The 25,393-nt window shown below is 43.9% G+C and overlaps 1 protein-coding gene across 2 annotated transcripts in view; it reads left to right on the top strand.

The window, feature by feature from the left end:
- The window catches only part of LOC137455036 (synaptotagmin-1), a 535,786-nt gene that overhangs the window by 373,180 nt on the left and 137,213 nt on the right, over positions 1–25,393 (top strand). For both annotated transcript variants that reach the window (XM_068165552.1, XM_068165544.1), the window contains exon 5: positions 17,663–17,847. In XM_068165552.1, coding sequence (XP_068021653.1) covers positions 17,663–17,847 — 185 coding nt within the window. The remainder of the gene's footprint in view (positions 1–17,662; positions 17,848–25,393) is intronic.

Here is a 25,393-nt window from a genome sequence, read left to right as displayed (position 1 = left end):
CAGAAGGAGCAGAGAGGTGACTGTCCCCTGGTACACAGCTCTGGTGAGGCAACACCTTGATTATTGTGTCCAGTTTTGGGCACCTCAAAACAAGAGAGATGTGGAGGTGCTGGAGCCAGTGCAGAGGAGGGCAAGGAAGCTGTGGAGGACCTGGAGAATAAATCTGGTGAAGAGCAACTGAAGGAGCTGGGGATGGTTAGTGTAAAAAAGAGGAGGCTGAAGGGAGATCTCATTGCTGTCTACAGCTACCTGAAAGGACCTTATGGAGAGGCTGCTGCTGGTCTCTTCTCACAGGTAATTAATGATAGAACAAGAGGGAACAGCCTCAAGCTGTGACATTAGGCAACATTTTTTTAGTGCAAGAGTGGTCAGGGACTGAAATGTGCTGCCCAGGCAGGTGGTGGAGTCCCTAAGCTGGGATGTGTTTAAAGGTGGTTTGGATGTGGTGCTTGGGGCTGTGGTTTAGAGGTGACCCTTGTAGAGTAAGGTTCTTGGTTGAACTTGGTGATCCTGAGGGTCCTTTCGAACCTGAATGTTTCTGTGATTCTGTGATTTAGAGTACTTATTTTCCAAGACAGTTTTTTGTAAGCTTTGGGATTTATTGATTGCTCTTCTACCCTTTGTGTTTATTTTCATTACAGTCTTTTAACTTTTGTTTCTTCATGCTTCACAGAGCACATTTTCTTTTGCTGCTTCTCCCTTTTTTTTCTGAGCTTAACTCAGTTCTGAGGTGACAGAGGATTTATTGGTGATGCTACAGGTTTGAAAGAATTGTCAATTAGCTGTTGCAAAATTCTATTAGGAGAGAGCACATCTGCTTCTTTAGTTATTGACAGAATACTTGCAAGGTGAATTGGGAAACTAGGACCTTGCTGGAAAAAAATAATCAGGACCATGGACACTGATTTCAGTAGACTGACTGCTAATTCCAGAAGTGATTATTTTTCCTATGCTTAGTTACAGCATTCCCTTTTCATAGAATCATTCAATGGTCCAGGCCAGAAGGGACCTCCAAATGTCATCCAGTCCGACCTCCCCACAATCAGCAGGAACATCCCCAACTAGATCATGCTGCCTAGGGCCTCATCCAGCCTCCCTTTGAATATCTCCAGCGAAGAAGCCTCAACCACCTCCCTGGGAAACCTGTGCCAGTGTTCCACCACCCTCATAGGAAAGAACTTGTTCCTAACATCCAATCTAAATCTGCTCTGCTCTAGTTTGAAGCCATTGCCCCTGGTCCTGTCCCTGCAGGCCTTTGCAAACAGTCTCTCTCCAGCCTTCCTGTAGCACCCTTCAGGTACTGGCAGGTTGCTATTAGGTCTCCCTGGAGCCTCCTCTTCTCCAGGCTGAACATCCCCAGCTCTCTCATCTTCTCATCACAGCAGAGCTTGATTATTTTCATGGCTTTCCTCTGGACCCTCTCCATCAACTCCATGTCATTCCTATACTGAAGGCTCCAGACCTGCACACAGTCCTCCAGGCGAGGTCTCACCAGAGCAGAGTAAAGTGGCAGAATCACCTCTCCAGATATGCTGGCTGTGCATCTTTTGATGCAGCCCAGATTGTGATTGGCCTTTTTATTTCTGTATTCTGGCCAAATTTGGGGTTAATCACTTCAAGTTAGAATGTATTTATTACAGAGACAGAAGATTTGGTCATTTTTTTCAGTCTATTTGATTAGTAGCAATGAAACTACTCTTATGAGAAGAATGGGGTTTAATTAAATTATTTTGGTAGATGGGATGCATTTTCAGCAATGAAGGGCTGCAGTGGTTGTTAAAGTAGCAAGAGTAAAATGAGTTCATCTAGAGCAGCTGCTAAATGTTGAATGTAAATAGTGGAGCAAAGCTGGATGTTAGGCTGGATGTTCAGAAGAAGTTCTTCATAGAAAGAGTGATTGGCCATGGGAATGGGCTGCCCAGGGAGGTGGTGGAGTCACCATCACTGGAGGTGTTTAGGAAGAGACTGGATGGGGTGCTTGGTGCCATGGTTTAGTTGATTAGATGGTGTTGGATGATAGGTTGGACTCGATGATCAAAAAGGTCTCTTCCAACCTGGTTAATTCTATTCTATTCTATTCTATTCTATTCTATTCTATTCTATTCTATTCTATTCTATTCTATTCTATTCTATTCTAAAGCATTTTGCAGAGAGTTGTGACCTTACCTTAGTGGAACACAATTTCAACTTCTGTTTGTGCAGAGACCAGAAGAAAGCCTCAGAGGTCTTGTCCTGAAAAGGGAAGTCTCCTTTCTTAGGGAGCATAACTCCAAATTTAATTAGGTCTAATAACGAGGTCAAATGATGCTTTTAGGCTGGTAGCTAATGTAAACCAAATCTATTTATCACTTTGGTAGTGGTTCCTGCAACAAAGTTAATGACCATTACAGCATTTATAGTTAGCCAATCAGGAATGGTGCTTTTTGTGCAAAAAGGCAAAAGTTAATCATCAATCATCATCATCCCTGATGATCTGGACTCTATGATCTTAAAGGTCTTTTGGAACTGAAACGATTCTGTCCTCATCATAATAGTGCTGCTAAATGAGCTTCTGAGAAAGCAAAGCAGCTTGGCTATTAACCTTAACTCTACCTTGAAAACAGATTTCTTCCTGCAAAGGCCTCTTCTCAGATGTGGGTTGCAGCCTTGATAGCTTCTTGAAGAATGAAGGAGGCTGAAATACTAGGCAAGGGCATGACCCTTATTTAGATTCTCTGCTTCAGTCTTTTAGAAGGAAACTGAATGCATGAAGAGAGAAAGGTCAAATCCTGATTTATTTAATTTTTAATAGTAGATGAAAGCAACATTTTGATCAAGGGGTGTGAGCTTTATGTGGTCATTGAGCAATCAGACTAATATATTTTTATTCCTGTGGTAGCAATGTAAGTGTTTAGCAACACACAGATTCTACAGCTTCCTAGGGACAGTCATGTGCTGGTGGAACAGAGCAGACTTCTGCAAAAGCTGCTGTGCAAATTCATACCACTGATCTTTTCTGGGGAAGTTTGGCTTGGTGGGGAGCGGCATAGAATGGTCCAGGCCAGAAAGGACCTCCCAGGGAGGTGGTGGAGTCACCATCCCTGGAGGTGTTCAAGAGGGCATTGGACATGGCACTTGGTGGTCATGAGGTCTGTGGTGAGAGGTTAGACTTGATAATCTTTGAGGTCTCTCCCAACCTTGGTGATTCTGTGATTCTGTAATTCCCCACAGTCGGCAGGGACATCCCCAACTAGATCAGTTTGCCCAGGGCTTTGTTGAGTCTGAGCTTGAATATCTCCAGGGAAAGAGCCTAAACCACCTCCCTTGGCAACCTGTTCCAGTGTTCCACCATCCTCATAGTGAAGAAATTGCTCCTAACATCCAATCTAAATCTGCCCTTCTCTACTTTGAAGCCATTGCCCCTGGTCCTGTCCCTGCAGGCTTTTGCAAACATTCTCTCCCCAGCCTTCCTGTAGTCCCCTTCAGGTACTGGCAGGCTCCTCTTAGGCCTCCCCAGAGCTTCCTCTTCTCCAGGGTGAACACCTGGAGATTCTGCCACTTTGCTCTGGTGAGATCTCACCTGGAGTACTGTGTGCAGGTCTGGAGCCTTCAGTATAGGAAGGGCATGGCCCTGATGGAGCAGGTCCAGAAGAAGGCCATGAGAATGATCAAGGGGTTGGAGCAGCTCTGCTATGAGGACAGGCTGAGGGAGCTGGGGATGTTCAGCCTGGAGAAGAGAAGGCTCCAAGGAGACCTAAGAGCAGCTTACCAGTACCTGAAGGGGGCTACAGGAAGGCTGGAGAGAGAATGTTTGCAAAAGCCTACAAGGACAGGACCAGGGGCAATGGCTTCAAACTAGAGCAGAGCAGATTTAGATTGGATGTTAGGAACAAGTTCTTCACTATAAGGGTGGTAGAACACTGGCACAGGTTGCCCAGGGAGGTGGTTGAGGCTCCTTCCCTGGAGATATTCAAGGTGAGATTCAACAAAGCCCTGGGCAACCTGATCTAGTTGGAGATGTCCCTGCTGACTGTGGGGAGGTTGGACTGGATGACCTTTGGAGGTTCTGGCCTGGAACATTGAATGATTTTATGAGAGATAGATGTAGATAAATAGCTATAGATAATATAAAATCTTATGTGGTAGATGAGTGTTTTTAACCTGTCTTTATCTTACCTATCAGAGGGAGGAGAACAGGTTCACCTCAGACCTTCTCAAGGGCTGGGTAAAAGCAGATTCATGAAGGTGCTTAGCATCTGTTCAAAGTCAATAATATGGCTCTGCTGGGCTGTGTAATGGATAGAGGCAAAAGATGAAGTCCTAAGGGAAATGGTGTCATATTTTTTACAAACAGAAAGGATTTGAGTATTTACAAGGTAGAAATACTTTATAGTTTTCTATATTGGGCTTTATTTCACATGGAAAGACAGCAAACTTTGGTGAGAGTTTGCTAAGTAATTGTTTTGATAAGGTGGGAAATGAAAATCTGAACTGACAGCAAGGCTGAGGGAGAGCAGGGCTGACTCAGTGGGTAGGTTCATCAGGTATGTATGTATGTGGAGGAAATTTGATTTACTCTCTGCTTTTCCACCCTTAGTGCTTTGCTTGAGTGTCTGGGTTCTGGTTCTAATATTGATGGCTGGATAATAAATGGCAGGAGTCAGGGAAGAACAAAAAAGGATAATTTGTAAAGGTTGAAATAATAAGTAAAAATTTATGATCAAAGTAGCAGTGTTGCGGTTTTGTGGCAAGATTTTAGTAACAAGAGGGCTACAGGGGTGGATTCTGTGAGTAGCTACTAGAAGCTCCCCCATGTCCAGCTGAGCTTGTCACTGATGGTGGTAGTACACCTGGGATAACACACTGAAGAAGACAGGAAAATATCCTTCACATCTGTAGACAGAGAGAGGAGTGAGAATATGTGAAAGAAACAACTCTGAAGACACCAAAATCAGTGAAGAAGAATGGGAAGGAGGTGTCCCAGGAACTGAGGCAGATTTCTACCTGCAGCTCATGGAAAACCCCATACTGAAACAGGTGGACACCTGAGGGAGGATGTGACCCTCTCAGAAGCCCACACTGGAACAGGCTCCTGGAAGGACCTGTGAAGCTGTAGAGAGAGACTTGTGTGCTGGAGCAGGTTTGCTGGCAGGACTTGTGACCCCATGGGGGTCTCAGGCCTGAGCAGTCTGTTTCTGAAGGACTGCACCCTATGGGAGTGACCCACACTAGAGCAGTTCATGAGAACTGGAGCTCATGGGAAGGACTCCTGTTGGAGAAGGTTTTTGAGAACTGTCTACCATAGGAAGGACCCCATGCTGGAGCGGGAAAACAATGTGAGGAGGGGAGAAAGGTCAGCAGAGATAATATGGTGAACTGACTGCAACTTTCATTCCTGTCCCTCTCTGCTTCTGGGAGCGAGGAGGTAGAGAATATTAGGAGGAAAGTTAAGCCTGGAAGGAAGGGAGGGGTAGGATAAGGTATTTTTAAGATTCAGGTTTATTTCTCATTATCCTACTCTGATTTGATTGGTAATAAATTACAATAATTTACCCAAGTCAGGTCAGTTTTGTCCATGACAGTAACTGGTGAGTGATCTGAACTGGTGAGTGTGTCCCTAACACATGAACTTTTCATTGTATTTTCTCTCCCCTGTCCAGCTTAGAGGGGAAACAACAGAGCAGCTTGGTGGGCACCTGGCATCCATCCAGGGTCGATACACCACAGCAGCACATCGAGACAAATGTAACTTAAAGTCTCTTGGTTTAAGCTACAGTTCTACAGTGATAAAGAAAAGGAAGCTTCAAGGTCCCAAATCCTCTGCAAGCCTGAAGCATTTTCAGAGCGTGGCATATCATTGCACTCTCTGTGGGACAGTAATTACACTGCTGGCAGCAACTGCTCAACACCAGGCTAGGAAGTGCTGTGGGTTTGTCCTTTTTTTTCAGCAGCATCCCTGTTTTGTATGAAACAGCCATGCAGAAAATCTGGAAGTAATCTTCTGATCTATTGCTTGGGAAGAAACAGTGTGAAGGAGGTACCTGGTGCTCCAGTAGCTGATGTGCCAGTGAGATGTGTGGCAAAGATTACAGCTTGGAGGGGCCTAACACTGCAATCTGGGGCACCACTGGTGTGTGCTTGGCTTTGGTGTCACACAAGGCTATTTGTACTGGTGATTCAGTATGCTGCAGGGGTGCCTTCTGAGTGTGTTGCCTTTATAGTACTGCAAGCCACACAGCATGCACACACCCCACGGTAGCCCTTGAGGTGCTTCCTGTGGTGAGATCTCAGGTTGAAATTGCACCTCAGGCATCTAGTGCACTTGACTTGCTTTGCACACGTGCATGGCATCCTTCAGCCCTTATCTCCCTCCACTTTACAGTGTACATGCCTATGACCTGCAGCTAATGCAAGCTTTGTTGCTGGCAAAGATGTATCAGGGACCTGTGGTTCTGGAAATGTGCTCAAAGCTGATGAAGCCCCCAGTTCTTTCCTGTGCACGGCACCAGTCAGTTATGGGGACAAATCACAGCCACAGAGCATTAGAGGTTGGAGATCATGAAGTCCAACCCCCTGCCAGAGCAGTATCACCCAGGGCAGTCTGCACAGGAATGCATCCAAGTGGGTTTGGAATGTGTCTAGAGAAGGAGACTCCACAAGCTCTCTGGGCAGCCTGTTCCAGTGCTCTGTGACCCCAGCAGGTCTCTGTCTCTCTTGAACTGGGGAGCCCAGAACTGGACACAATATTGCAGGTGTGGTCTCAGCAGGGCAGAGCAGAGGGGGAAAAGAAACTCCCTGGATCTGCTGGATCTGCTGGACACACTCTTCTTAATGCACCCCAGGATCCTATTGGCTCTCTTGTCCACAAGGGCACATTGCTGCCCTATGCAGAACTTGCTGTCCACCAGGACTCCAAGGTCCTTCTTCATGGAGCTGCTTTCCAGCAAGGCAGCCTCTAGATGCACCCACGGTGTCTTCTGTATGGTGCTAACTGAAATGTTTGTGTACTGTATATATTAATGTCTGCATCTCTGCACTTCAGATGTTATTGCCTGCATCTTTAATAAGAGACTTTGTGATCTACTGATGCTTTATTTGGGCCATTTTCCCCTGAGACCTTCTAAGTGAATATCAAACCTCAGTAAGGACTTTGTTGCTTCCAGTGGGAACCAAGGATTGGTTGCTGTCCTTTAAACTCTCATCCACTGTGTAATAGTATGGTGTGTAAAGTTTGCATATATTAACAGACCACTGACTTAGAGACAGATGTAGTTCCTATCACTGATTTGTGATTTCAGCCAAGATGAAGTTGGTTTTTGTTTTGGTTTGGGGTTTTTTGGTGTGGTTTTTTTTTTGGTTGTTGGGGTTTTTCTTAGGAATTTTATTCCTGCATAATATTTAATTTTCAAATGTGCCAAATAGTTTTTATTCCCCCCCCCCCCCCCTTCCTTGGCAATGGAGTTTTATGTAGTTTATAGAATTTGTAACGTTCAACATGAATTATGCATGACTAATTCTGGTAGGCAAGAAGCACAATTAGTGTTTTGAAAACTGGGATATAAGCCTGGCCATAATATTTGCAGGGCAAGCCTTGAAAATGTGACACAAATAACAGTCAAAAACTAAGAGGGAAGATAAAATTAAAGCAGTGTTGGTTGCATACCACGAATGAGTCATAGAATCATTCAGTGGTTTGGGTTGGAAGGGACCTCCAAAGGTCATCCAGTCCAACCCCCTCTGCAGTCAGCAGGGACATCCCCAACTAGATCAGGTTGCCCAGGGCTTTGTTGAGTCACACCTTGAATATCTCCAGGGAAGGAGCCTCAACCACCTCCCTGGGCAACCTGTTCCAGTGTTCCACCATCCTCATAGGAAAGAACTTGTTCCTAACATCCAGTCTAAATCTGCCCTTCTCTACTTTGAAGCCATTGCCCCTGGTCCTGTCCCTGCAGGCTTTTGCAAACATTCTCTCTCCAGCCTTCCTGTAGTCCCCTTCAGGTACTGGCAGGCTGCTCTTAGGCCTCCCCAGAGCTTCCTCTTCTCCAGGGTGAACACCTGGAGATTCTGCCATTTTGCTCTGGTGAGGCCTCACCTGGAGTACTGTGTGCAGGTCTGGAGCCTTCAGTATAGGAAGGACATGGAGCTGATGGAGGAGGTCCAGAAGAAAGCCACAAGAATGATCACGCTCTGCTTTGAGGACAGGCTGAGGGAGCTGGGGGATATTCAGCCTGGAGAAGTGAAGGCTCCAAGGAGACCTAATAGCAGCTTACCAGTACCTGAAGGGGGCTACAGGAAGGCTGGAGAGAGAATGTTTGCAAAAGCCTACAGGGATATCCAATCCAAATCTGCTCTTCTCCAGTTTGAAGCCATTGCCTCTTGTCCTGTCCCTGCAGGTCTTTGCAAACAGTCTCTTGTTTTCCTGTAGGAAACAAAAGATGTATAGACATCGTTTCCACCACCCTCCCACCCCCAACCCCCAACAACTTCATTTAGTCTCTTTGATTTCTGAGACCCAGGATTGACATGAGTGGAGTATTTTGTCCCTTTGGAAATTCCCTTTCCAAATCAGAGGGAGTTGCACGACTTCACAACTTCTTTCTTTTTGTTTCCCCTCTCATTTTCCTTCAGGCTCTCAATTAAAGGTTGAAGTGCCACATGTTGTATAAGTCACAGGAAAAGTGAGATACAGTTGTCCACGTGATGGAAAGCAGTCATATCAAGTTTCTGCCAATTTGTTCATCAGAGTGAAATATTAGGCCCATGAGCTGTTCTATCCCTTCTCATAGAAGTATTTGGCCTCAGCTGATGTTTGGTACATAGAGTTTTTGGAAAGCCTTCAACAAACCTGGCTGGCTTCCAGGTGTGGCTGGATACCCTAACTTTCTTCCATCTTTCCCAGCTGCTCAGTGTGCCCAGTGCTTTCCCTGGCAATTAGCTGAAGCCTGGATTAATTTATTTTGCTTTAAAATGCTTTATGGCAGCAGATATCACAGAATCACAGAATGTTAGGGGCTGGAAGGGACCTTGAAAGTTCATCCAGTCCAATCCCACTGCCAGAGCAGGATCACCTAGAACAGATCACACTGAAAGATATATGAACTGATAAGAAACATCAACCTGAAAATATCATCTGCTTGATTAGAAAGCCTCTTTCAACAACATCTTTCCTTTCCCTACACTGTTTTCTGTAGTAAGCAACCTGGAGATTCTGCCAGGAAGGGGAGGCTGTTGTATTTGTCATGCTGGCCATCCCAGGCACTGCGATGGACTGCCCAGGGAGGTGGTGGAGTCGCCATCACTGGGGGTCTTTAAGAAAAGCTTGGCTGTGGCACTTGGTGGCAGGGTTTAAGTGATGCGGTGGTGTTAGGTCACAGGCTGGACTTGATGAGGAGACTAAGGGGTGACCTCATTCACGTTGATAAAGATGTGCAGGGGAGTGCCAAGAGGATGGAGCCAGGCTCTGCTGGGTGTAACCCAATGACAGCACAAGGGGCAGTGGTGGAAGCTGAGGCATAAGAATTTCCATGGAAACAGGAGAAAAATGTTTTCCCTGTAAGAGTGACAGAACCCTGGAAGAGGCTGCCCAGGGGGTTGTGGAATCTCCCTGTCTGGAGATATTCAAGACCTGCCTGGATGTGTTGCTGTGTGATGTGGTCTAGGTGATCCTGCTCTGGCAGGGGGGTTGGACTGGATGAGCTTTTGAGGTGCTTTCCAGCACCTAACATTCTGTGACGCTGTGATTCTATGATAACAGACATAAATGACCTGCAGATTCCAACAGTAGGTGTGGGTTCACCTTCAGGTAAATATTTCAGTCATTTCATGCATTTTAATTTCCAGTTTTAGCAGCATGCTGGAGGTACAGCAGATTCTCCAGCAGCCCAAGCACCTGGCTTCATAGCCATATCTAGGATTGCTGCTAAATTGAATGTCAGTTTATTTGCAAAGAGTGGAATATCCAGTCATGCAAAGTCTGCATAATGTTGCATGATAATGTCTAATAAAGAAGTTATAGGCCAGAAGTACAGTCAATGAGTACAGTCAGTGAGCACTGATCGGTGCTCCTTACAGGCTGTTTTGCATGTGGAGAGCATTCATTGTCAAAACACACCTCTCATCAATAACTCGCATTAACTATTCAAAGAGATGGCCTTGTGCAGCTGCACATGCTCAGGAAATAGAGAATGGAGGGGAAATGTCAGCATGAGAGCCTTTGTTAAGATACTTAGTGATGGATCAAAGGTAGCAGCATTAACTTGAACCACATTGAAATCTGTAATAAACATAAGAAACTGAAAGCAGAATTTTGCAAACATACTACTAAAGCAAGAGATCATAGAATCACAGAATTGTCATGGTTGGAAGAGACCTAAAGGATCATCCAGTTCCAACCCCCCTGCCATGGGCTGGGACACCTCACAGTACATCAGGTTGCTCACAGCCACATCCACCCTGGCTTTCAAAACCTCCAGGGATGAGGCTTCCACCACCTCCCTGGGCAACCTCTGCCAGTGTCTCACCATCCTCATGAGGAAGAAATTCTTCCTAACATCCAATCTGAACCTACCCATTTCTAGCTTTTTTTTCCATTCCCCACAGTCGCATCATTGCCTGACACCCTAAAAAGTCCCCCCCCCCCCCAACTTTCTTGTAGCCCCCTTCTGATACTGGAAGTCCACAATAAGTTCTCCTGGAAACCTTCTCTTCTCCAGACTGAACAGCCCAAACTCCTTCAGTCTGTCCTCATAGGAGAGGAGCTCCATCCCTCTGCTCATCCTCATGGCTCTTCTCTGGACACGTTCCAGCACCTCCAGATCCTTCCTGTAATAGGGGCTCCAGAACTAGATACAGTACTCCAGGTGGGGTCTCAGCAGAGTGGAGTAAAGGGGGAGAATCACCTCCCTCACCCTGCTGGCCACGCTTCTCTTGCTGCGGCCCAGGATACGATTGGTTTCTAGGCTGTGAGTGCACATGCAAGAGTGTTTGGGGTGGAAATGTAGCTGTATAAGCCTGAAGGCTAGGATTTAAGTCGTTAGCATTTGTGAGTATGTCTTTGCAGGTTTTAGCTTCCTCTTTTATAAGTCATTTTACCATGTGCCAGCATTTCCTTTTATTTGCATCGATCACCTTTGTACTTCTTCTGCTGTGCATGGTGGTATCTATTACCCAGGTTCTTTCTCACAGTACATTTTCTTTAAGTAACTCCTAATGAAAGTTAAATTGATTCCCAGAGCTTGGCTTCTGGGGAGTTTCTACACAGAAGATCTGAATCTAGCTATGTATGGGGTTTGCTTCCTGATTATAAGCTGGAAGTGCAAAAAGCTAATAGGAAACTATGGCTCAGTAAAGGAAAACTGCCAGTGCTCTCACCTCAAGCTGCCAGAGCTTTAGGTTAATGCAATGAACCTCACATACAACTATTTGACAGTTGCAGCTTCCTGGTAGGGATTATATACCCCCTCTGAATCACAGATTATTAATATTCATCAATTCTGACATGCCATGAACCTCCTTGGCAGAATAATATGGAAGCTGCTATCATCTAATAGACCTAATAGTCCTTGGCTGTCACAGTTTAAATGGGACTGCTTAATTGCTTAATTGGGAGGTGTTGGTGGACAGCATTTTTGGTATGGACATCTTCACTTGTGAATTCCGCTGCTCTCTTCAGTTCTTCCTTCTCTCTCTTCAGGTTCTAAGGTAATAAAGTTTCCTCTGACACTGCACACAAAGGGAAGAAAATTATTGGGATGCAGGATTTTGTTCTCTTTTTCCTCCTGTGGTGCTTTGATGCAGTCACATGTTTTGTGATTTCCCTCTTGCTGTCTTTCCCCTGGGCTCAAATAGCCTTCAAGACATTTAGATTGTCTAAGGGGAATGTCAGTTTTAAACCCAAGGCCTGTACCTCTCCAAGCATTTTCTGTAAGGACAAGTAAGGATATCTTTGTATTAGGGAGATAATTTGTAGCTTGTAAATCAAATAACTCAGTAATATATCCTCTCCTTTGAACCTAGCATGTTATGTCCTAGTGGACAGCAAGTTCTGCATGGGACAGCAATGTGCCCTTGTGGCCAAGAGAGCAAATGGGATCCTGGGGTGCAGCAAGAAAAATGTGGCCAGCAGGGCTAGGGAGGTTCTTCTCTCCCTCTACTCTGCCCTGCTGAGACCACACCTGCAATACTGTGTCCAGTTCTGGGCTCCCCAGTTCAAGTGTGGCTTCTGCTGGCCAGGATGCCATTGGCCTTCTTGGCTGCCTGGGCACACTGATGGCTCATGTTGAGCTGCTGTTGACCAGTACCCCCAGGTCCCTTTCGGTCTGGCTGCTCTCCATCCAAACTCTGTTTGGATTGGGATAGATGAGACAAATTCAAAACCTTATTTACTGACTATCCCTTCATGTATATTTGTCTTTGAGAGTCTTGTAGAATCACCAAATCTTGTAGTGATTCATGACAAGAGCGGGGGGGGGGGGGGGGGAAGGGAAATAGCACTGAAATGCCAGAAATTTTCCACACATTAATTATCCTTAAACATATAGATTCTCCTTGATCACATAGGTAGGTATTGCTTGTTTCAAAGCACCCCCTTGTGCAGGCACTGGGTAAGACAAGTTGTGCAAGAAGCTTCTGGGTCCCTGACACCTTGGTCACTTGGTCAGGTCCTGTAGTTTTTGTGTCATCCACCCTACTTCATCTGCCACAGAGGCCACAGAGGTTCAATGAGCATGTCCAAAAACTTCCTGAGGTTTCAAGCTGCACCACTGAACCTAATCAAAATGGCTTCATGTAGATGGAGGTAGTCTTCAAACTATAGATTCCCCTTCTTGTCCATTTAAACCCTGGAAAAATTAAATTCTGGGGAAATCATAGAATCAATAAGGTTGGAAAAGACCTCCATAAGCTTGTACAAAGGCCACATAGAATTATTCAGGATGAATCTCCAGAGAAAACCAAGAAAATTCGTAAACTGTTGATCCAAAGCTGAGAGGGATTGTGGGGGGTGGGGGTGGCTGACAGCCTGTCGTGCTGTGCTGCCATCCAATGGGATCTGGACAGGCTGAGAGCCAGCTGCAGGCAAACCTCATGAAGTTCAGTAAGGACAAGTGAAGGGTCCTGCATCTGGGGAGGAATAACAACAGGCACCAGGACAGGTTAGAGGCTGCCCTGCTGGAAAGCAGCTCTCTCTCTGGAGAATGACCTTGGAGTGCTGGTAAACAGCAAGTACAGTGTAGGACAGCAATGTGCCCTTGTGGCCAAGAGAGCTGATGGGACCCAGGGGTGCATCAAGGAAAGCATGGCCAGCAGGGCTAGGGAGGTTCTTCTCCCCTTCTACTCTGCCCTGCTAAGACCACACCTGCAATGCTGTGTCCAGTTTTGAGCTCCTGAGTTCAAGAGTGACAGAGACCTGCTGGGGAGAGTCCAAGGAAGAGCCACGAGGATGAGTAGGGGACTTGAGCATCTCCCCTATGAAGAGAGACTGAGAGCCCTGGGGCTGTTTAGTCTGGAGAAGAGAAGGCTGAGAGGGGATCTGATCAATGTCTATCAATATCTGAGGGGTGGGTGTCAAGTGGAGGGGGCCAAGCTCTTTTGGGTGGTGCACAGTAATAATCCACGGAACAATGGGCACAAACTTGAACAGAGAAGGTTTCAGTTCAACATGAGGGGAAACTTCTTTCCAGTGAGGGTGACAGAGTCTTGGAAGAGGCTGCCTGGATAGATTGTGGAGTCTCCTCTGGACACATTCCAAACCCACCTGGATGTCTTCCTGTGCAGACTACCCTGGGTGATCCTGCTGTGGCCAGGGGATTGGGCTCTATGATCTTTGGAAGTCCTTTCCAACCTCTAATGTGCTGTGGTACTGTGAAGTGGAACAATATTTAATGACAGGTTGTAGTGTGATAGGAGCAAATCACTGGAGCCTGGAACAGGTTGCTCAGAGATGTTGTGGAGACTCCTTCAAAACCCACCTGGATACATTCCTGTGCAGACTACCTGATGATCTCTGGAGGTCCCTTCCAACCTCTAATGTTCTTTGCCTGCTCGCTTTGGGCTGCTTGCTCTGCTTCTGGCTTTGGGGCTGTGCTATCCTCCCTCTGACCCTGGACTTCCCTGGTTTTGCTTCTCTAGAGGTACAGGATGGAGGGAGAGGGAGTATGTGGTCTGTATAGCTGTCTTGGGGCCTTTGTCCCCAGTAGAGGACAAGGAGCTGAATCAAAGGTAGAGGGGGGTCCTGTGCTGTTGCTGTTGTTATTATATATACATATATATATATATACACACACATATATGTATATGGTTATATGTCAATGCACTCTGTACATGTTGATTGCTTTTTATACTGTTACATTTAGTTTCTTTTCTATATGCAATTCCATTTTTATTTCCAAGTTCTGAGTGTGGTGAGATTTGCTCCCTGAAAAAATAAGTTATTGGGGGGATCTAATTCAACCCATAACACACTGTTCTCCCAGCTTATGTTCATGTGGTCTGTTCTGCCCCTCCTTTCTTTCCTCCCACGGTGCCATCCTGCTGGTAAAACCCCATCCCATATTCTCACTGCTCCCCATATTTGCTGCCATTGTGCTCCAAGCACTGCTGCCAAGACAGCAAAATAAATAGCTGGTAAATTGGCACAGAATTAATTTCTTATTAATATAGCTCCTGTAGCTTAGCACAGCTAAAAGCACAGTGTTATGAAAATGCCATTTCAGATGCTATGCATCCAGCAGACTAAACATGTGAAGTTTAGAATATGACAGGAGCACACATTGCCTGTGAAAGGTTTGCTTTTGTAAGTGCTGCATGAAAAAAAAAACAAACCAGTAATTCATAGGAGTCAGTTTTGCTATGAAGTGTTACCACACCAGCTTAGAAGATGAGCCATCAGTGTGCACTTGAAGCCCAGAAAGTCAACCAGAGCCTGGGCTGCAGCAAGAGAAGTGTGGCCAGCAGGGTGAGGGAGGTGATTCTCCCCCTCTACTCCACTCTGCTGAGACCCCACCTGGAATACTGTGTCCAGTTCTGGAGCCCCTATTACAAGAGGGATCTGGAGGTGCTGGAACGTGTCCAGAGAAGGGCCATGAGGATGAGCAGAGGGATGGAGCTCCTCTGCTATGGAGACAGACTGAAGGAGTTTGGGCTGTTCAGTCTGGAGAAGAGAAGGTTCCCAGGAGACCTTATTGTGGCCTTCCAGTATCAGAAGGGGGCTACAAGAAAGTTGGGGAGGGACTTTTTAGGGTGTCAGGCAATGATAGGACTGTGGGGAATGGAGCAAAACTAGAAATGGGTAGATTCAGATTGGATGTCAGGAAGAAGTTCTTCCCCATGAGGGTGGTGAGAGACTGGAAGAGGTTGCCCAGGGAGGTGGTGGAAGCCTCATCCTTGGAGCTTTCTAAGGGCAAGCTGGATGTGGCTGTAAGCAACCTGATGTATTGTGAGGTGTCCCTGCCAATGGCAGGGGGTTTGGAACTGGATGATCTTTGAGGTCCCTTCCAACCCTGACAATTCTGTGATTCTGTGAAAAAAAAAATAAATCATTAATGCATGAAATATAAATTTTAAGTTGTGGTAAGTTCAGAGCTAATGCAAGTCTAACTGCAGAATTGCTGCTGCTAGCTACAAAATAGAACCCATAAACAGCTGTTAATCTGTTCACTGTTTATCTTTTAACATTCATTTGTTTAGTAATCAGTTCTCCTTCGTTCTACATATGGTACATCTTCCCTTTTATAGCAGCTGCATTCAGTGAACATTTAGAGGCACAAAAGTATGACAGAAATTACTGTTTAACTATTCTCTAACCTAATCTGGTAGGGGATGTCCTTGCTTATTGCAGGGGGTGTTGGAGTAGATGACTTTTAAAAGTCACTTCTAGGTGCATTCTATGATGATTTTTGTAACCAGAGATACTTGGATAAAAGTTAGGAAAAGTGGTCATGAAATGGAGAATCAGGAAAGTGTCCATATTCTGTCCTTTGCCTGAACTTGGAGTCACCATCACTGGAGGTGTTCAGGAGGAGACTTGATAGGGTGCTTGGTTGCATGGTTTAGTTGATTAGGTGGTGTTGGATAATAGGTTGGACGTGATGATCTTGAAGGTCTCTTCCAACCTATTCTATTCTATTCTATTCTATTCTATTCTATTCTATTCTATTCTATTCTATTCTATTCTATTCTATTCTATTCTATTCCATTCCATTCCATTCCATTCCACTCTAACTGGTACTTTGTATTGGAAATTTTTGTGACCATGCTTAGCTCTCTCCTTAGCTTCCTCAAGCATTTGTTTCTCTCCTTTTCTTACTGTCCACTCCCTTTTTTGATTGACTGACATCAGCGTGTCAAATTTTACTCATTCTTGTGTTTTGCTCTGTATCTCATACTGGGGACCTTTAAGTAATATACTGAGAGAGTTTCTTGCAGGTTTGATAGAGTGAATGTCAACTTTGTAAGTCCTCATTGCTATCTACACCTACCTGAAAGGACATTGTAGAGGTCTCTTCTCCCAGGTAATTAGTGATAGAACAAGAGGGAATGGCCTCAAGCTGCCACTGGGTAGGTTTAGACTGGGCATTAGGAAAGATTTTTTCAAGGCAAGAGTGGTCAGGCATTGGAATATGCTGCCCAGGGAGTCACCAGCCCTGGATGTGTTTAAAAGTCATTTGGATGTGGTGCTTGGGGCTATGGTTTAGGGGTGAGCCTTGTAGAGTAGGGTTCTAGGTTGGAGTTGGTGATCCTGAGGGTCTTTTCCAACCTGAATGTTTCTGTGGTTCTGTGATTCTGTGATTTTTATAAAATGCTAGCTTGCAAGATTGAAGGTTTTGTCAGGTATTCTGGTTAGATGTGGGAAACAGTGATCATTAAAGATGATTTGTATAAAGATAATTCCCTTCTGGAGTACTTGTGTTTTGATGATATCCTTTTTTATTTTAACCAAAAACACTGGTCTTTAACAAGACCATTTTATCACAGTAAGTGTTCTCTGGTATTTATTCACACTTTAGTCACATCCAGCATCCTGAGCTGAATGAATAAATAGAATTTAGGAAAGTATAGGTGAGAGTATAGCTATGTGCTGAAGCTTTGCTAGCTTTAGGGCATGATGATGAACAGAGCAAACGCCTTTGGATTGGTAGTCCTTTGCTCTCGGTCAGTCTTTATTGGTGACCTTGACCTGCATCTCTTGTGAGGAGTCTGTCAAGTGTAGCAGTGGGCAGAGGAGAAGGGCTGCTCATTAAAACTGACTGCTTGGATGGAATGCTGTTCCAGAAAGAGGAAATTCCCCATCAGTTCCAGTCAATTCGGCTGCAATGCCAGGTGGGTTGGGAAGATGATTAAAGAAAGGAGCAAGTAATTGCCTGAATGTGCCGAGCACTTTGCAGATTTGCACAGCACAAATGCTTTGGACATATTGTTTTCAGATGGTTGATTAATCAAAATAGCTGCAAGGGAGTTTGATCTGTGTCACCAGGCATGCAAACAGATGTGTTCAATTGGCATTGTGTGTGCAAATGCTCAGCTGGGGGAAATACACAAATGGTGACGGGGTGTATGGGAAAAGGTTTCAGGTATTTCTATTGGAAAAAAAAAAGCTTAGCAGTGAGAGAAATGTGCTTGTTTCTAACTTTAACCCTACTAACAATCTGCCACCTTCTTTTTGTGTGTGTTTCTTTTTCTCTTCCAGTGCCACCTTGGGCCTTAATAGCCATAGCCATAGTTGCAGTCCTATTAATTCTTACCTGCTGCTTTTGTCTCTGTAAGAAATGCTTGTTCAAAAAGAAGAACAAGAAGAAGGGAAAGGAGAAGGGAGGGAAGAATGCTATTAACATGAAAGATGTTAAAGATTTAGGGAAAACCATGAAAGATCAGGTAAAGTACCTCTCCTTTTCTTGTACTCTTGCGTTGCATTTGAAGGTTTCTGTTTGATATGCCTAGAAAATGTTCTGCTTGTAGCCTCCATAGGAGCTCAGTGAAGCAGTAGCATCATCTTGGTGGTATCACAAAAGATGAATCAGGGTGTGGTGCCACTACTGAAGCAGTCAATTTCCCTATTCTCAAAAGAAAAATACAAACACATGCTGGCATATGGTGACTCATCTGGAAGGGGCAAGTTTATAGAGAGCTGCGGCAGAAAACAAAGCAAATGTGTGAGACCTTCATGGTCCTTTTTCCAGACTGTGACCAGGACCTAGTACAGTGTTTGTATAACTTTCTAGCAGCATCTCTGAACTTGCATGACAAACAAACGTAGCTCTGAACTCTAAATCTTTTTTTACACACAAAAGAAAAAGTTCAGCAGAGAAAGAAACAACAGTCAAAAGGAAAATACAAGGAACACAGAACAAGGGAAAAGAACCAAAAAGGAAGAACACAGAGGCATTCAACACCATGTTGGGAGAATTAATTTTGTACTAGAGAGGAGGACATTAAAGTTAACAAGCCATACTTGCACCTATAAGTCACCTGAGTAACTTGGAGGAGAAGATAAGCATAATGCCCCTTGAGGAGCATCATTTTTATATGGGCAGGAAAACTTGTTCTTCATATCTGCTTCATGCAAGAGAAGCACAAGGTTGCAGGACCTATTCCTCAGGACAATGGACTTGTTCTTGAGAGAACATGAAGCTTGTTTTGTTTTGTTTTTAACAACAGGATTTTAGTATTGTAAAAGGAAGAAAAAACGAAGAAGAATAAAAAGGTGGAAAATCGTGGGGAAATGGAGTGGGGGAGGGGCAGGGTGGAGCAAACTGTTGAGAATAAGCAGAATAGTGAAATAAATGTGAAGTATCCACGAGTCTTCACTGCATTGAAAGATTTCCTAAGCTAAGAAGACAAAGGGCTAGATTGTTCACATGAAGTGCTGAAGAAATTTAGAGAACTGACTTACCAAAGCTCTTCAGTAGGAGCAAATAATTGTAAAGCTCTTGCATCGTCAAGCTTCTGCTCTCAAGAGGTTGAGCCACAGCAGTCCAGCAACAGTTATCCAGCCCAAGAGAGAGGATAGAAGCATGGTCAGGACTGAGCAGCTCCTTCCACAAGTTGGGATCTACTGTAGAAGAAAGCTGGGCTGAAGCTAAATCTGGAAACTCAAAGACTAGGGCCAGCTGATAAGGAACAAGATCCAAGAAGAGCAGCCTAGAGCACAATAGCCAACAGGCCCAAGGAGCAGCTCAGAACAAATGGCAAGATGCCACTGTACAATGATGGAACAGCCACCAGGGTGGCTCATCAGCCAGTTTTAAGCATCTTGAAACAGGTTAGCGTGCTTCTCTAGGCATGTGATGGGGAAAAAGCAAACTCAGGAGTGTGGATGAGAAAGCTTTACAAGTCTGATGTCTAGCCGCAAGTAGATTACATGAATGGAATCAGAAAGGAGCTCAGATAAGAGGAGGAAAATAATGGATGTGCTTCAAAGGTACAGAAGTATCAAAGCTATTTCCAATTTCCATTATCAGGCAAGAGGACAGTTTTTGTTGTTCTTGCTCAATGGATAGTATAGAAAGAAATAACTGAAGTTCCACTTATCTTATTCCTGTTTGTGCTACTCAACTGCAATAGCCATCCCAGACTGCCTTATCACAACTAACAGAGTCATGCATAGAAAGGAAGATTAAATGCATGGAGCACCTTGCATCCATACCTATTGCCCTGGTGCACAGCTTCAGCCTTAGTTCCACCTGAAGAGAAGATGCTTCATGTGCCACACTGGTGTACAGGAGTGCATGACACCAACATGAGACAAAGTCACACATGAAAACAACCTCATCAGTACAGAAAATAACTAACAAGATGCAGGTATTCCAAGATTAGGAAGATTAATGAGACCAAGCTCAAAACCAAAAAACAACGGAGCAGAAATTTTAAGTTGTCCCTTGAAAAAACAGATTTCATGCTGATTTTATTTCCTTTGTGTGATGCATGTGAAGCCAACTCCTTTTCTTTAAGCACTTTGATTTAGATTCCCTGCATTTAATTGATAGATTTGGGATATTAATATTAAGCAGCTATGAGATCTCTCCCCCCCTAACAATGCATGGAAAATCAGTTCATCAATTGTGAGGTTACCTCGGGCTACTCTTAGCCTACTCAACCAAGAATCATTTGGAAGAACTGTTTGATTATGCTCGTGAAAAAAATGCCATGAGATGTTTGTTGTGTACTGCCAATGATAATTAACCTCATAATTTGTTGTAGGAGAAAGAATATGCAACTTATTGATTGATTATTTATGTGGAATTTGTTCCATATCATGTAAGACCATTGTTGTATTTGCAATATATTATTGAGTTGGTTTTACTTTTTCTTTCTTCTCTATTTTTTTTAATATATTCATGAGGACCTGGATAAATGACCGTGGATTGTTGGAAAGTTAACATTTGAAATGCAAAATTACCTTATGGGGCTAATATTGAGTTTCATTTCTGTGTGTTTTGTTGTTTTGGGGTTTTTTTTTTCCCCATGGGAATATGTGATTTTAAAGCTGAATCAAGCATCTCTTGTCTACAAAGGGAGCTCAAGTTTTGAAGGGTTGCACAGATAGGTAGTTTAAAGATTATTCTGTTCAGAGTATTCTGTCCAGTTATTTGAACATAATTCTGCCCAAATGGGTTTGCTATTTAACCAATATGTTTACTTTTGCCCAGTTTAAACCTAAGGAGGGTAGATTCTCAGCTGATGTAAATGTCAGACCTTATTAATAAGTGGATAGGTTACCAACTCTCCAGCCAAGCTTCCTCTTTACTGTGTCAGAGTTCAAAAGCAGACTACTTAAATTATTAGCCCCTTCAATTCATACCCAGGCAGTCTGGTAAGTGTACAAATTTAAGTCCTTGGCATTCAATAATATTATCAACTTGGTTCTTAATTTGCAAAATTTTTGCTGATTATTTTTCTCTCTCATTCTGTATGACTGTTTAATCTTGAATTATCAGTGCCAATTTTAATGTGCCCAGCTGAACTCAATGCAGTGCTAACTGCAGAATATTTCAGTTAAAAGAACCAAACCATTTCGGACGTTCTGTCATAAAATTCAAAGGGGATTAACATGAATGGGTTTAAGCCCTTCAAAGAAGCAAAGAGAAAGAGAAAAAGGGAAAGGGAAAGGGAAAGGGAAAGGGAAAGGGAAAGGGAAAGGGAAAGGGAAAGGGAAAGGGAAAGGGAAAAAGAGAAAGAGAGAAAGAGAAAGAGAGAGAGAAGGAGAAAGAGAAAGAGAGAGAGAAGGAGAAAGAGAAAGAAAGAGAGAGAGAAGGAGAGAGAGAAAGAGAAGGAGAGAGAGACAGAAAGAGAGAAGGAGAGAGAAAGAGAGAGAAGGAGAGAGAAAGAGAGAGAAGGAGAGAGAAAGAAAGAGAAGGAGAAAGAGAAAGAGAGAGAGGAGAGAGAGAAGGAGAGAGAGACAGAGAGAGAAGGAGAGAGAGAGAGAAAGAGAAAGACAGAGAGAGAGAAGGAGAGAGAGAAAGAGAAAGAAAGAGAGAGAGAAGGAGAGAGAGAAAGAGAAGGAGAGAGAGAAAGAAAGAGAGAAGGAGAGAGAAAGAGAAGGAGAGAGAAAGACAGAGAAGGAGAAAGAGAAAGAGAGAGAGGAGAGAGAGAAGGAGAGAGAGACAGAGAGAGAAGGAGAGAGAGAAAGAGAGAGAGAGAAAGAGAGAGGGAAAGAGAACAAAAGAGAAAATGAAAACAAAAGAAAGTGAATTGAAGATCAAGATGTGAATTGAATGCCATTTACAGTATCAAAGATCTGAGACGTTGTCAAGAAATCAAAAAGCTTAGTTCAGTCATTGTTAGGCCTGAACCTGAAAGTGCTAATTACCTTCTGTCTTCATCTGAGAGTACATAATAGCAGCTGATAGGCACTTGGCATCTTGTAAGGTCCCAGTTCCCTGAGCACACAAAGCTTGGAAGGGAGTAGCATTTGGTAAATGGAAAGTCTGAGCTTCTGGAATTATAATTTCCATCTTAGTCTGGGTTTGTTTGTCAAAGAGAACTTTTGCCCTGCACACACTTGTGCTAAACCTGCACATCCCTGCCAAGCAATTATAGAGCCAAATAGCTTGACTGAGTTAAAGATCCTTTTGACATTGAAACTCGGTCAGCTCAGCAGTCCCACATGATAGGTAGGTATCACAGGGAGTGGAGCACAACTTTGTTCTCTGCTAAGAGTATTTGTGCTCCAAAATGTCCACTTTCCAAAACACAACTTGAAATGAGAAACTGGTTGTGAAATAATTTAGATTATGAACAAGTGCAGTTGAGGTCCAGGGGGGAAAGAGTTTGAAGTAAGATCAGGTTTTCAATCTTGAAACCCATTTCCATTGAGTCAATGCTTACTTTGTCAAGTATACAGCTCCACCAAGGGTCACTGGGAGGAATGGATTCCTTCTAGGGACAGCAAATGGTTAATGAATATGTTACTGTAAAAAGGTCATTTCTCCATGGTTTTTGCTAATGTTTGTGTGTGGATGTTTTAATTTTCATTTCTTCCTCCTTTGTCCTCCTTGTCTGTGTTGTATCTCATGACTGTTCTGGATTGTCACTGGCGGTAGGTTTACTTTGCTCTTTGGACGCACCTTGTCTGAAGCTCTGATCCATAGAGTCTTCTGAAGCTCTGGCTCCTCAGCTGAGAATTATATATATGTAGTAGCTTTGAAACACACATCAAGAGGCTGAACTAAATTGATTGGGTTTGGTTTTGTGGGTTTTTTGGAGATTTTTCTTTTTGGTTGGGTATATATTTCAGGGGAGGCTAGAGGAGAATGCGAGAAGAGAGGTTGCCATTCTTTCTGTGGTTAAAATACTAAGTCAAACTGTACTAGAAAGCTGAAGTTTAAAACTGATAGGCACACCAAAATAACTTGCTAATTTTATTTCCCCTTTTGTTTGTTTTTTATTTGTTATTGTTGTTTCATAAATGTCACTATATAAAAAGCTGATGAAAGCAGTGTGTATTTTTAATGCCTTCATTTCTTAAGTGTTGCTGAAATGATTGGTACCTCATGAAACTTGCTGCGGGCTCTCATATGATCTTGGTACAGTGCCTATGCTTCAAGTTCTTTCTGCTCCATCCCAAACTCTTTGAAGTGGTCTTTTTCTCCCTACTTCTGTTGGTGCAACTGAATGACAGCCAGCTCCAGTATTTTTATCAGCTCTTCCCATCATAGTTCTCACCTTTATAACTTTCTAGTCTTTGCCAATGCCCCTTGGTGTCTCCCATTACTTTTTTTTTCTTTCTAGGAAACAGTTTTTCAGTGCAAGAGTGGTCAGGCATTGGAATGTGCTGCCCAGGGAGGTGGTGGAGTCACCAACCCTGGATGTGCTTAAAGGTCATCTGGATGTGATACTTGAATAAAAGGCAGAAAAAGTGGGCATGAAATGTAGAGTCAGGAAAGTGTCCATAATCTGTCCTTTGCCTGAACTGGTACTTTGTAGTGGAAATTTTTGTGACTATGCTTACCACTCTCCTTAGCTTCCTCAAGCATTTGTTTCTCTCATATTTTTTAATTGTCCACTCCCTTTTTTGATTGACTGACATCAGCGTGTCAAATTTTACTCATTCTTGTGTTTTGCTCTGTATCTCATACTGGAGACCTTTAAGTAATGTACTGAGAGAGTGTCAGCTTTGTAAGTCCTCATTGCTGTCTACACCTACCTGAAAGGACATTGTAGAGGTCTCTTCTCCCAGGTAATTAGTGATAGAACAAGAGGGAATGGCCTCAAGCTGCCACTGGGTAGGTTTAGACTGGATACTAGGAAAGAATTTTTAAAGGCAAGAGTGGTCAGGCATTGGAATGTGCTGCCCAGGGAGTCACCAGCCCTGGATGTGTTTAATAGTCATTTGGATGTGGTGCTTGGGGCTATGGTTTAGGGGTGAGCCTTGTAGAGTAGGGTTCTAGGTTGGAGTTGGTGATCCTGAGGGTCTTTTCCAACCTGAATGTTTCTGCAATTCTTGAGGGAACAAAATAATAAAGACCCCCCAAAGAGGCAGCTCCAGAGACACTAGACCAGCCACCAGTTTATTGGGTCTGAATTTAATGCATTGAGACAGGAAAATTCCTGCTGAAGTTCAGCCTGTTGGCTGAGGAAAGCAGTAGATATAATCATATCAATTGTGAGCAATGCCCCTGGAAAAATCACTAAAATGTAGCCCTATTGCTTGGAGAATGATTGTTGTCATGGTCTGAACATTTTATTAGGTCAGAAAGCATTTGTGGAGACAGAGATTTAATAACTTGGTTCTTTCTCATTGCATCAGGCTAAAACACTGTCACTAGTGAGAGATTTTTTTGGCTTAGGATAAATGTGTCCGGTAGGTGAAATAGTTTTGAGATCAGGTAAGTATATAACACCCTGGAGTATGAGAAGTATATTCATGGCTCAGCTACAGACTTACAGTGGCCTTCAGTCATCCATTTGACTTCTCTGTTTGGTTTTCCTGTACATAGGCCTTCCTTTTACAGCAATAGTCAGACTCATGATCATGTATTAATAAGAGTGAAGCACTGGGGCCTTATAAAGTGACATGATATTGAGAGCTGCAACTGCACCTAATTGCACTTTTAACAACAAAAAAATATTTTCTTACACTGTTTCACATTATGATTTTAGCTGTTGATCAGTAAACACCTGCAATACTGTGTCCAGTTTTGGGCTCCCCAGTTCAAGAGAGACTGGGACCTGCCAGAGAGAATCCAACAGAAAGTCATGAGGATGATTAGGGGACCGAGCATCTCCCCTATGAAGAGAGACTGAGAGCCCTGGGGATGTTTAGTCTGGAGAAGAGAAGGCTGAGATGGGATGTGATCAATATCTATCAGTATCTGAGGCGTGGGTGTCAAGTGAAGGGGGCCAAGCTCTTTTGGGTCGTGCACAGTAATAACACAAGGAACAACAGATATAAGCTTGAACATAGAAGATTTAACTTCAACATGAGGAGAAACTTCTTCACAGTGAGGGTGACAGAACCTTGGAACAGGCTGCACAGAGATGCAGAGGTTGTGGAGTCTCCTTCTCTGGACACACTCCAACCCCACCTAGATGCATTCCTGTGTAGATTACTCTGAATGATTCTGCTTTGGTAGGGGGGCTGGTTTTGATGATCTCTGGAAGTCACTTCCAATCCCTAATGTTAGGAATAGAATCATAGAATCAGTAAGGTTGGAAAACACCTCAGAGGTCATCGAGTCCAACCTGTCACCCAACACCTCCTGACAACTAAACCATGGCTCCAAGGCCCACATCCAAGCCTTTTCTGAACACCTGGAAGACCAAAGAGGGGTCACCTGCCAACTGGCAGCAGAGGCAAGGTGCAGAAAGTCACCTGCCCTGCCCACCCCAAGCAGCAGCTTTGTTCTATGACTCTATGAAATACCCTTGCCTTCATGGAGTCAAAATCCTGAATGAACAAGATTTTTTAATCTTAGGTGCC

Source organism: Melanerpes formicivorus, unplaced genomic scaffold, assembly GCF_026170545.1.
Source record: "Melanerpes formicivorus ecotype bairdi unplaced genomic scaffold, bMelFor1.0.p_v2 SCAF_3, whole genome shotgun sequence".
NCBI classification, from domain to species: Eukaryota; Metazoa; Chordata; class Aves; order Piciformes; family Picidae; genus Melanerpes; species Melanerpes formicivorus.
Note: the sequence above shows the minus strand (reverse complement) of the source record. Positions and strands in the feature narration are given on the sequence as shown.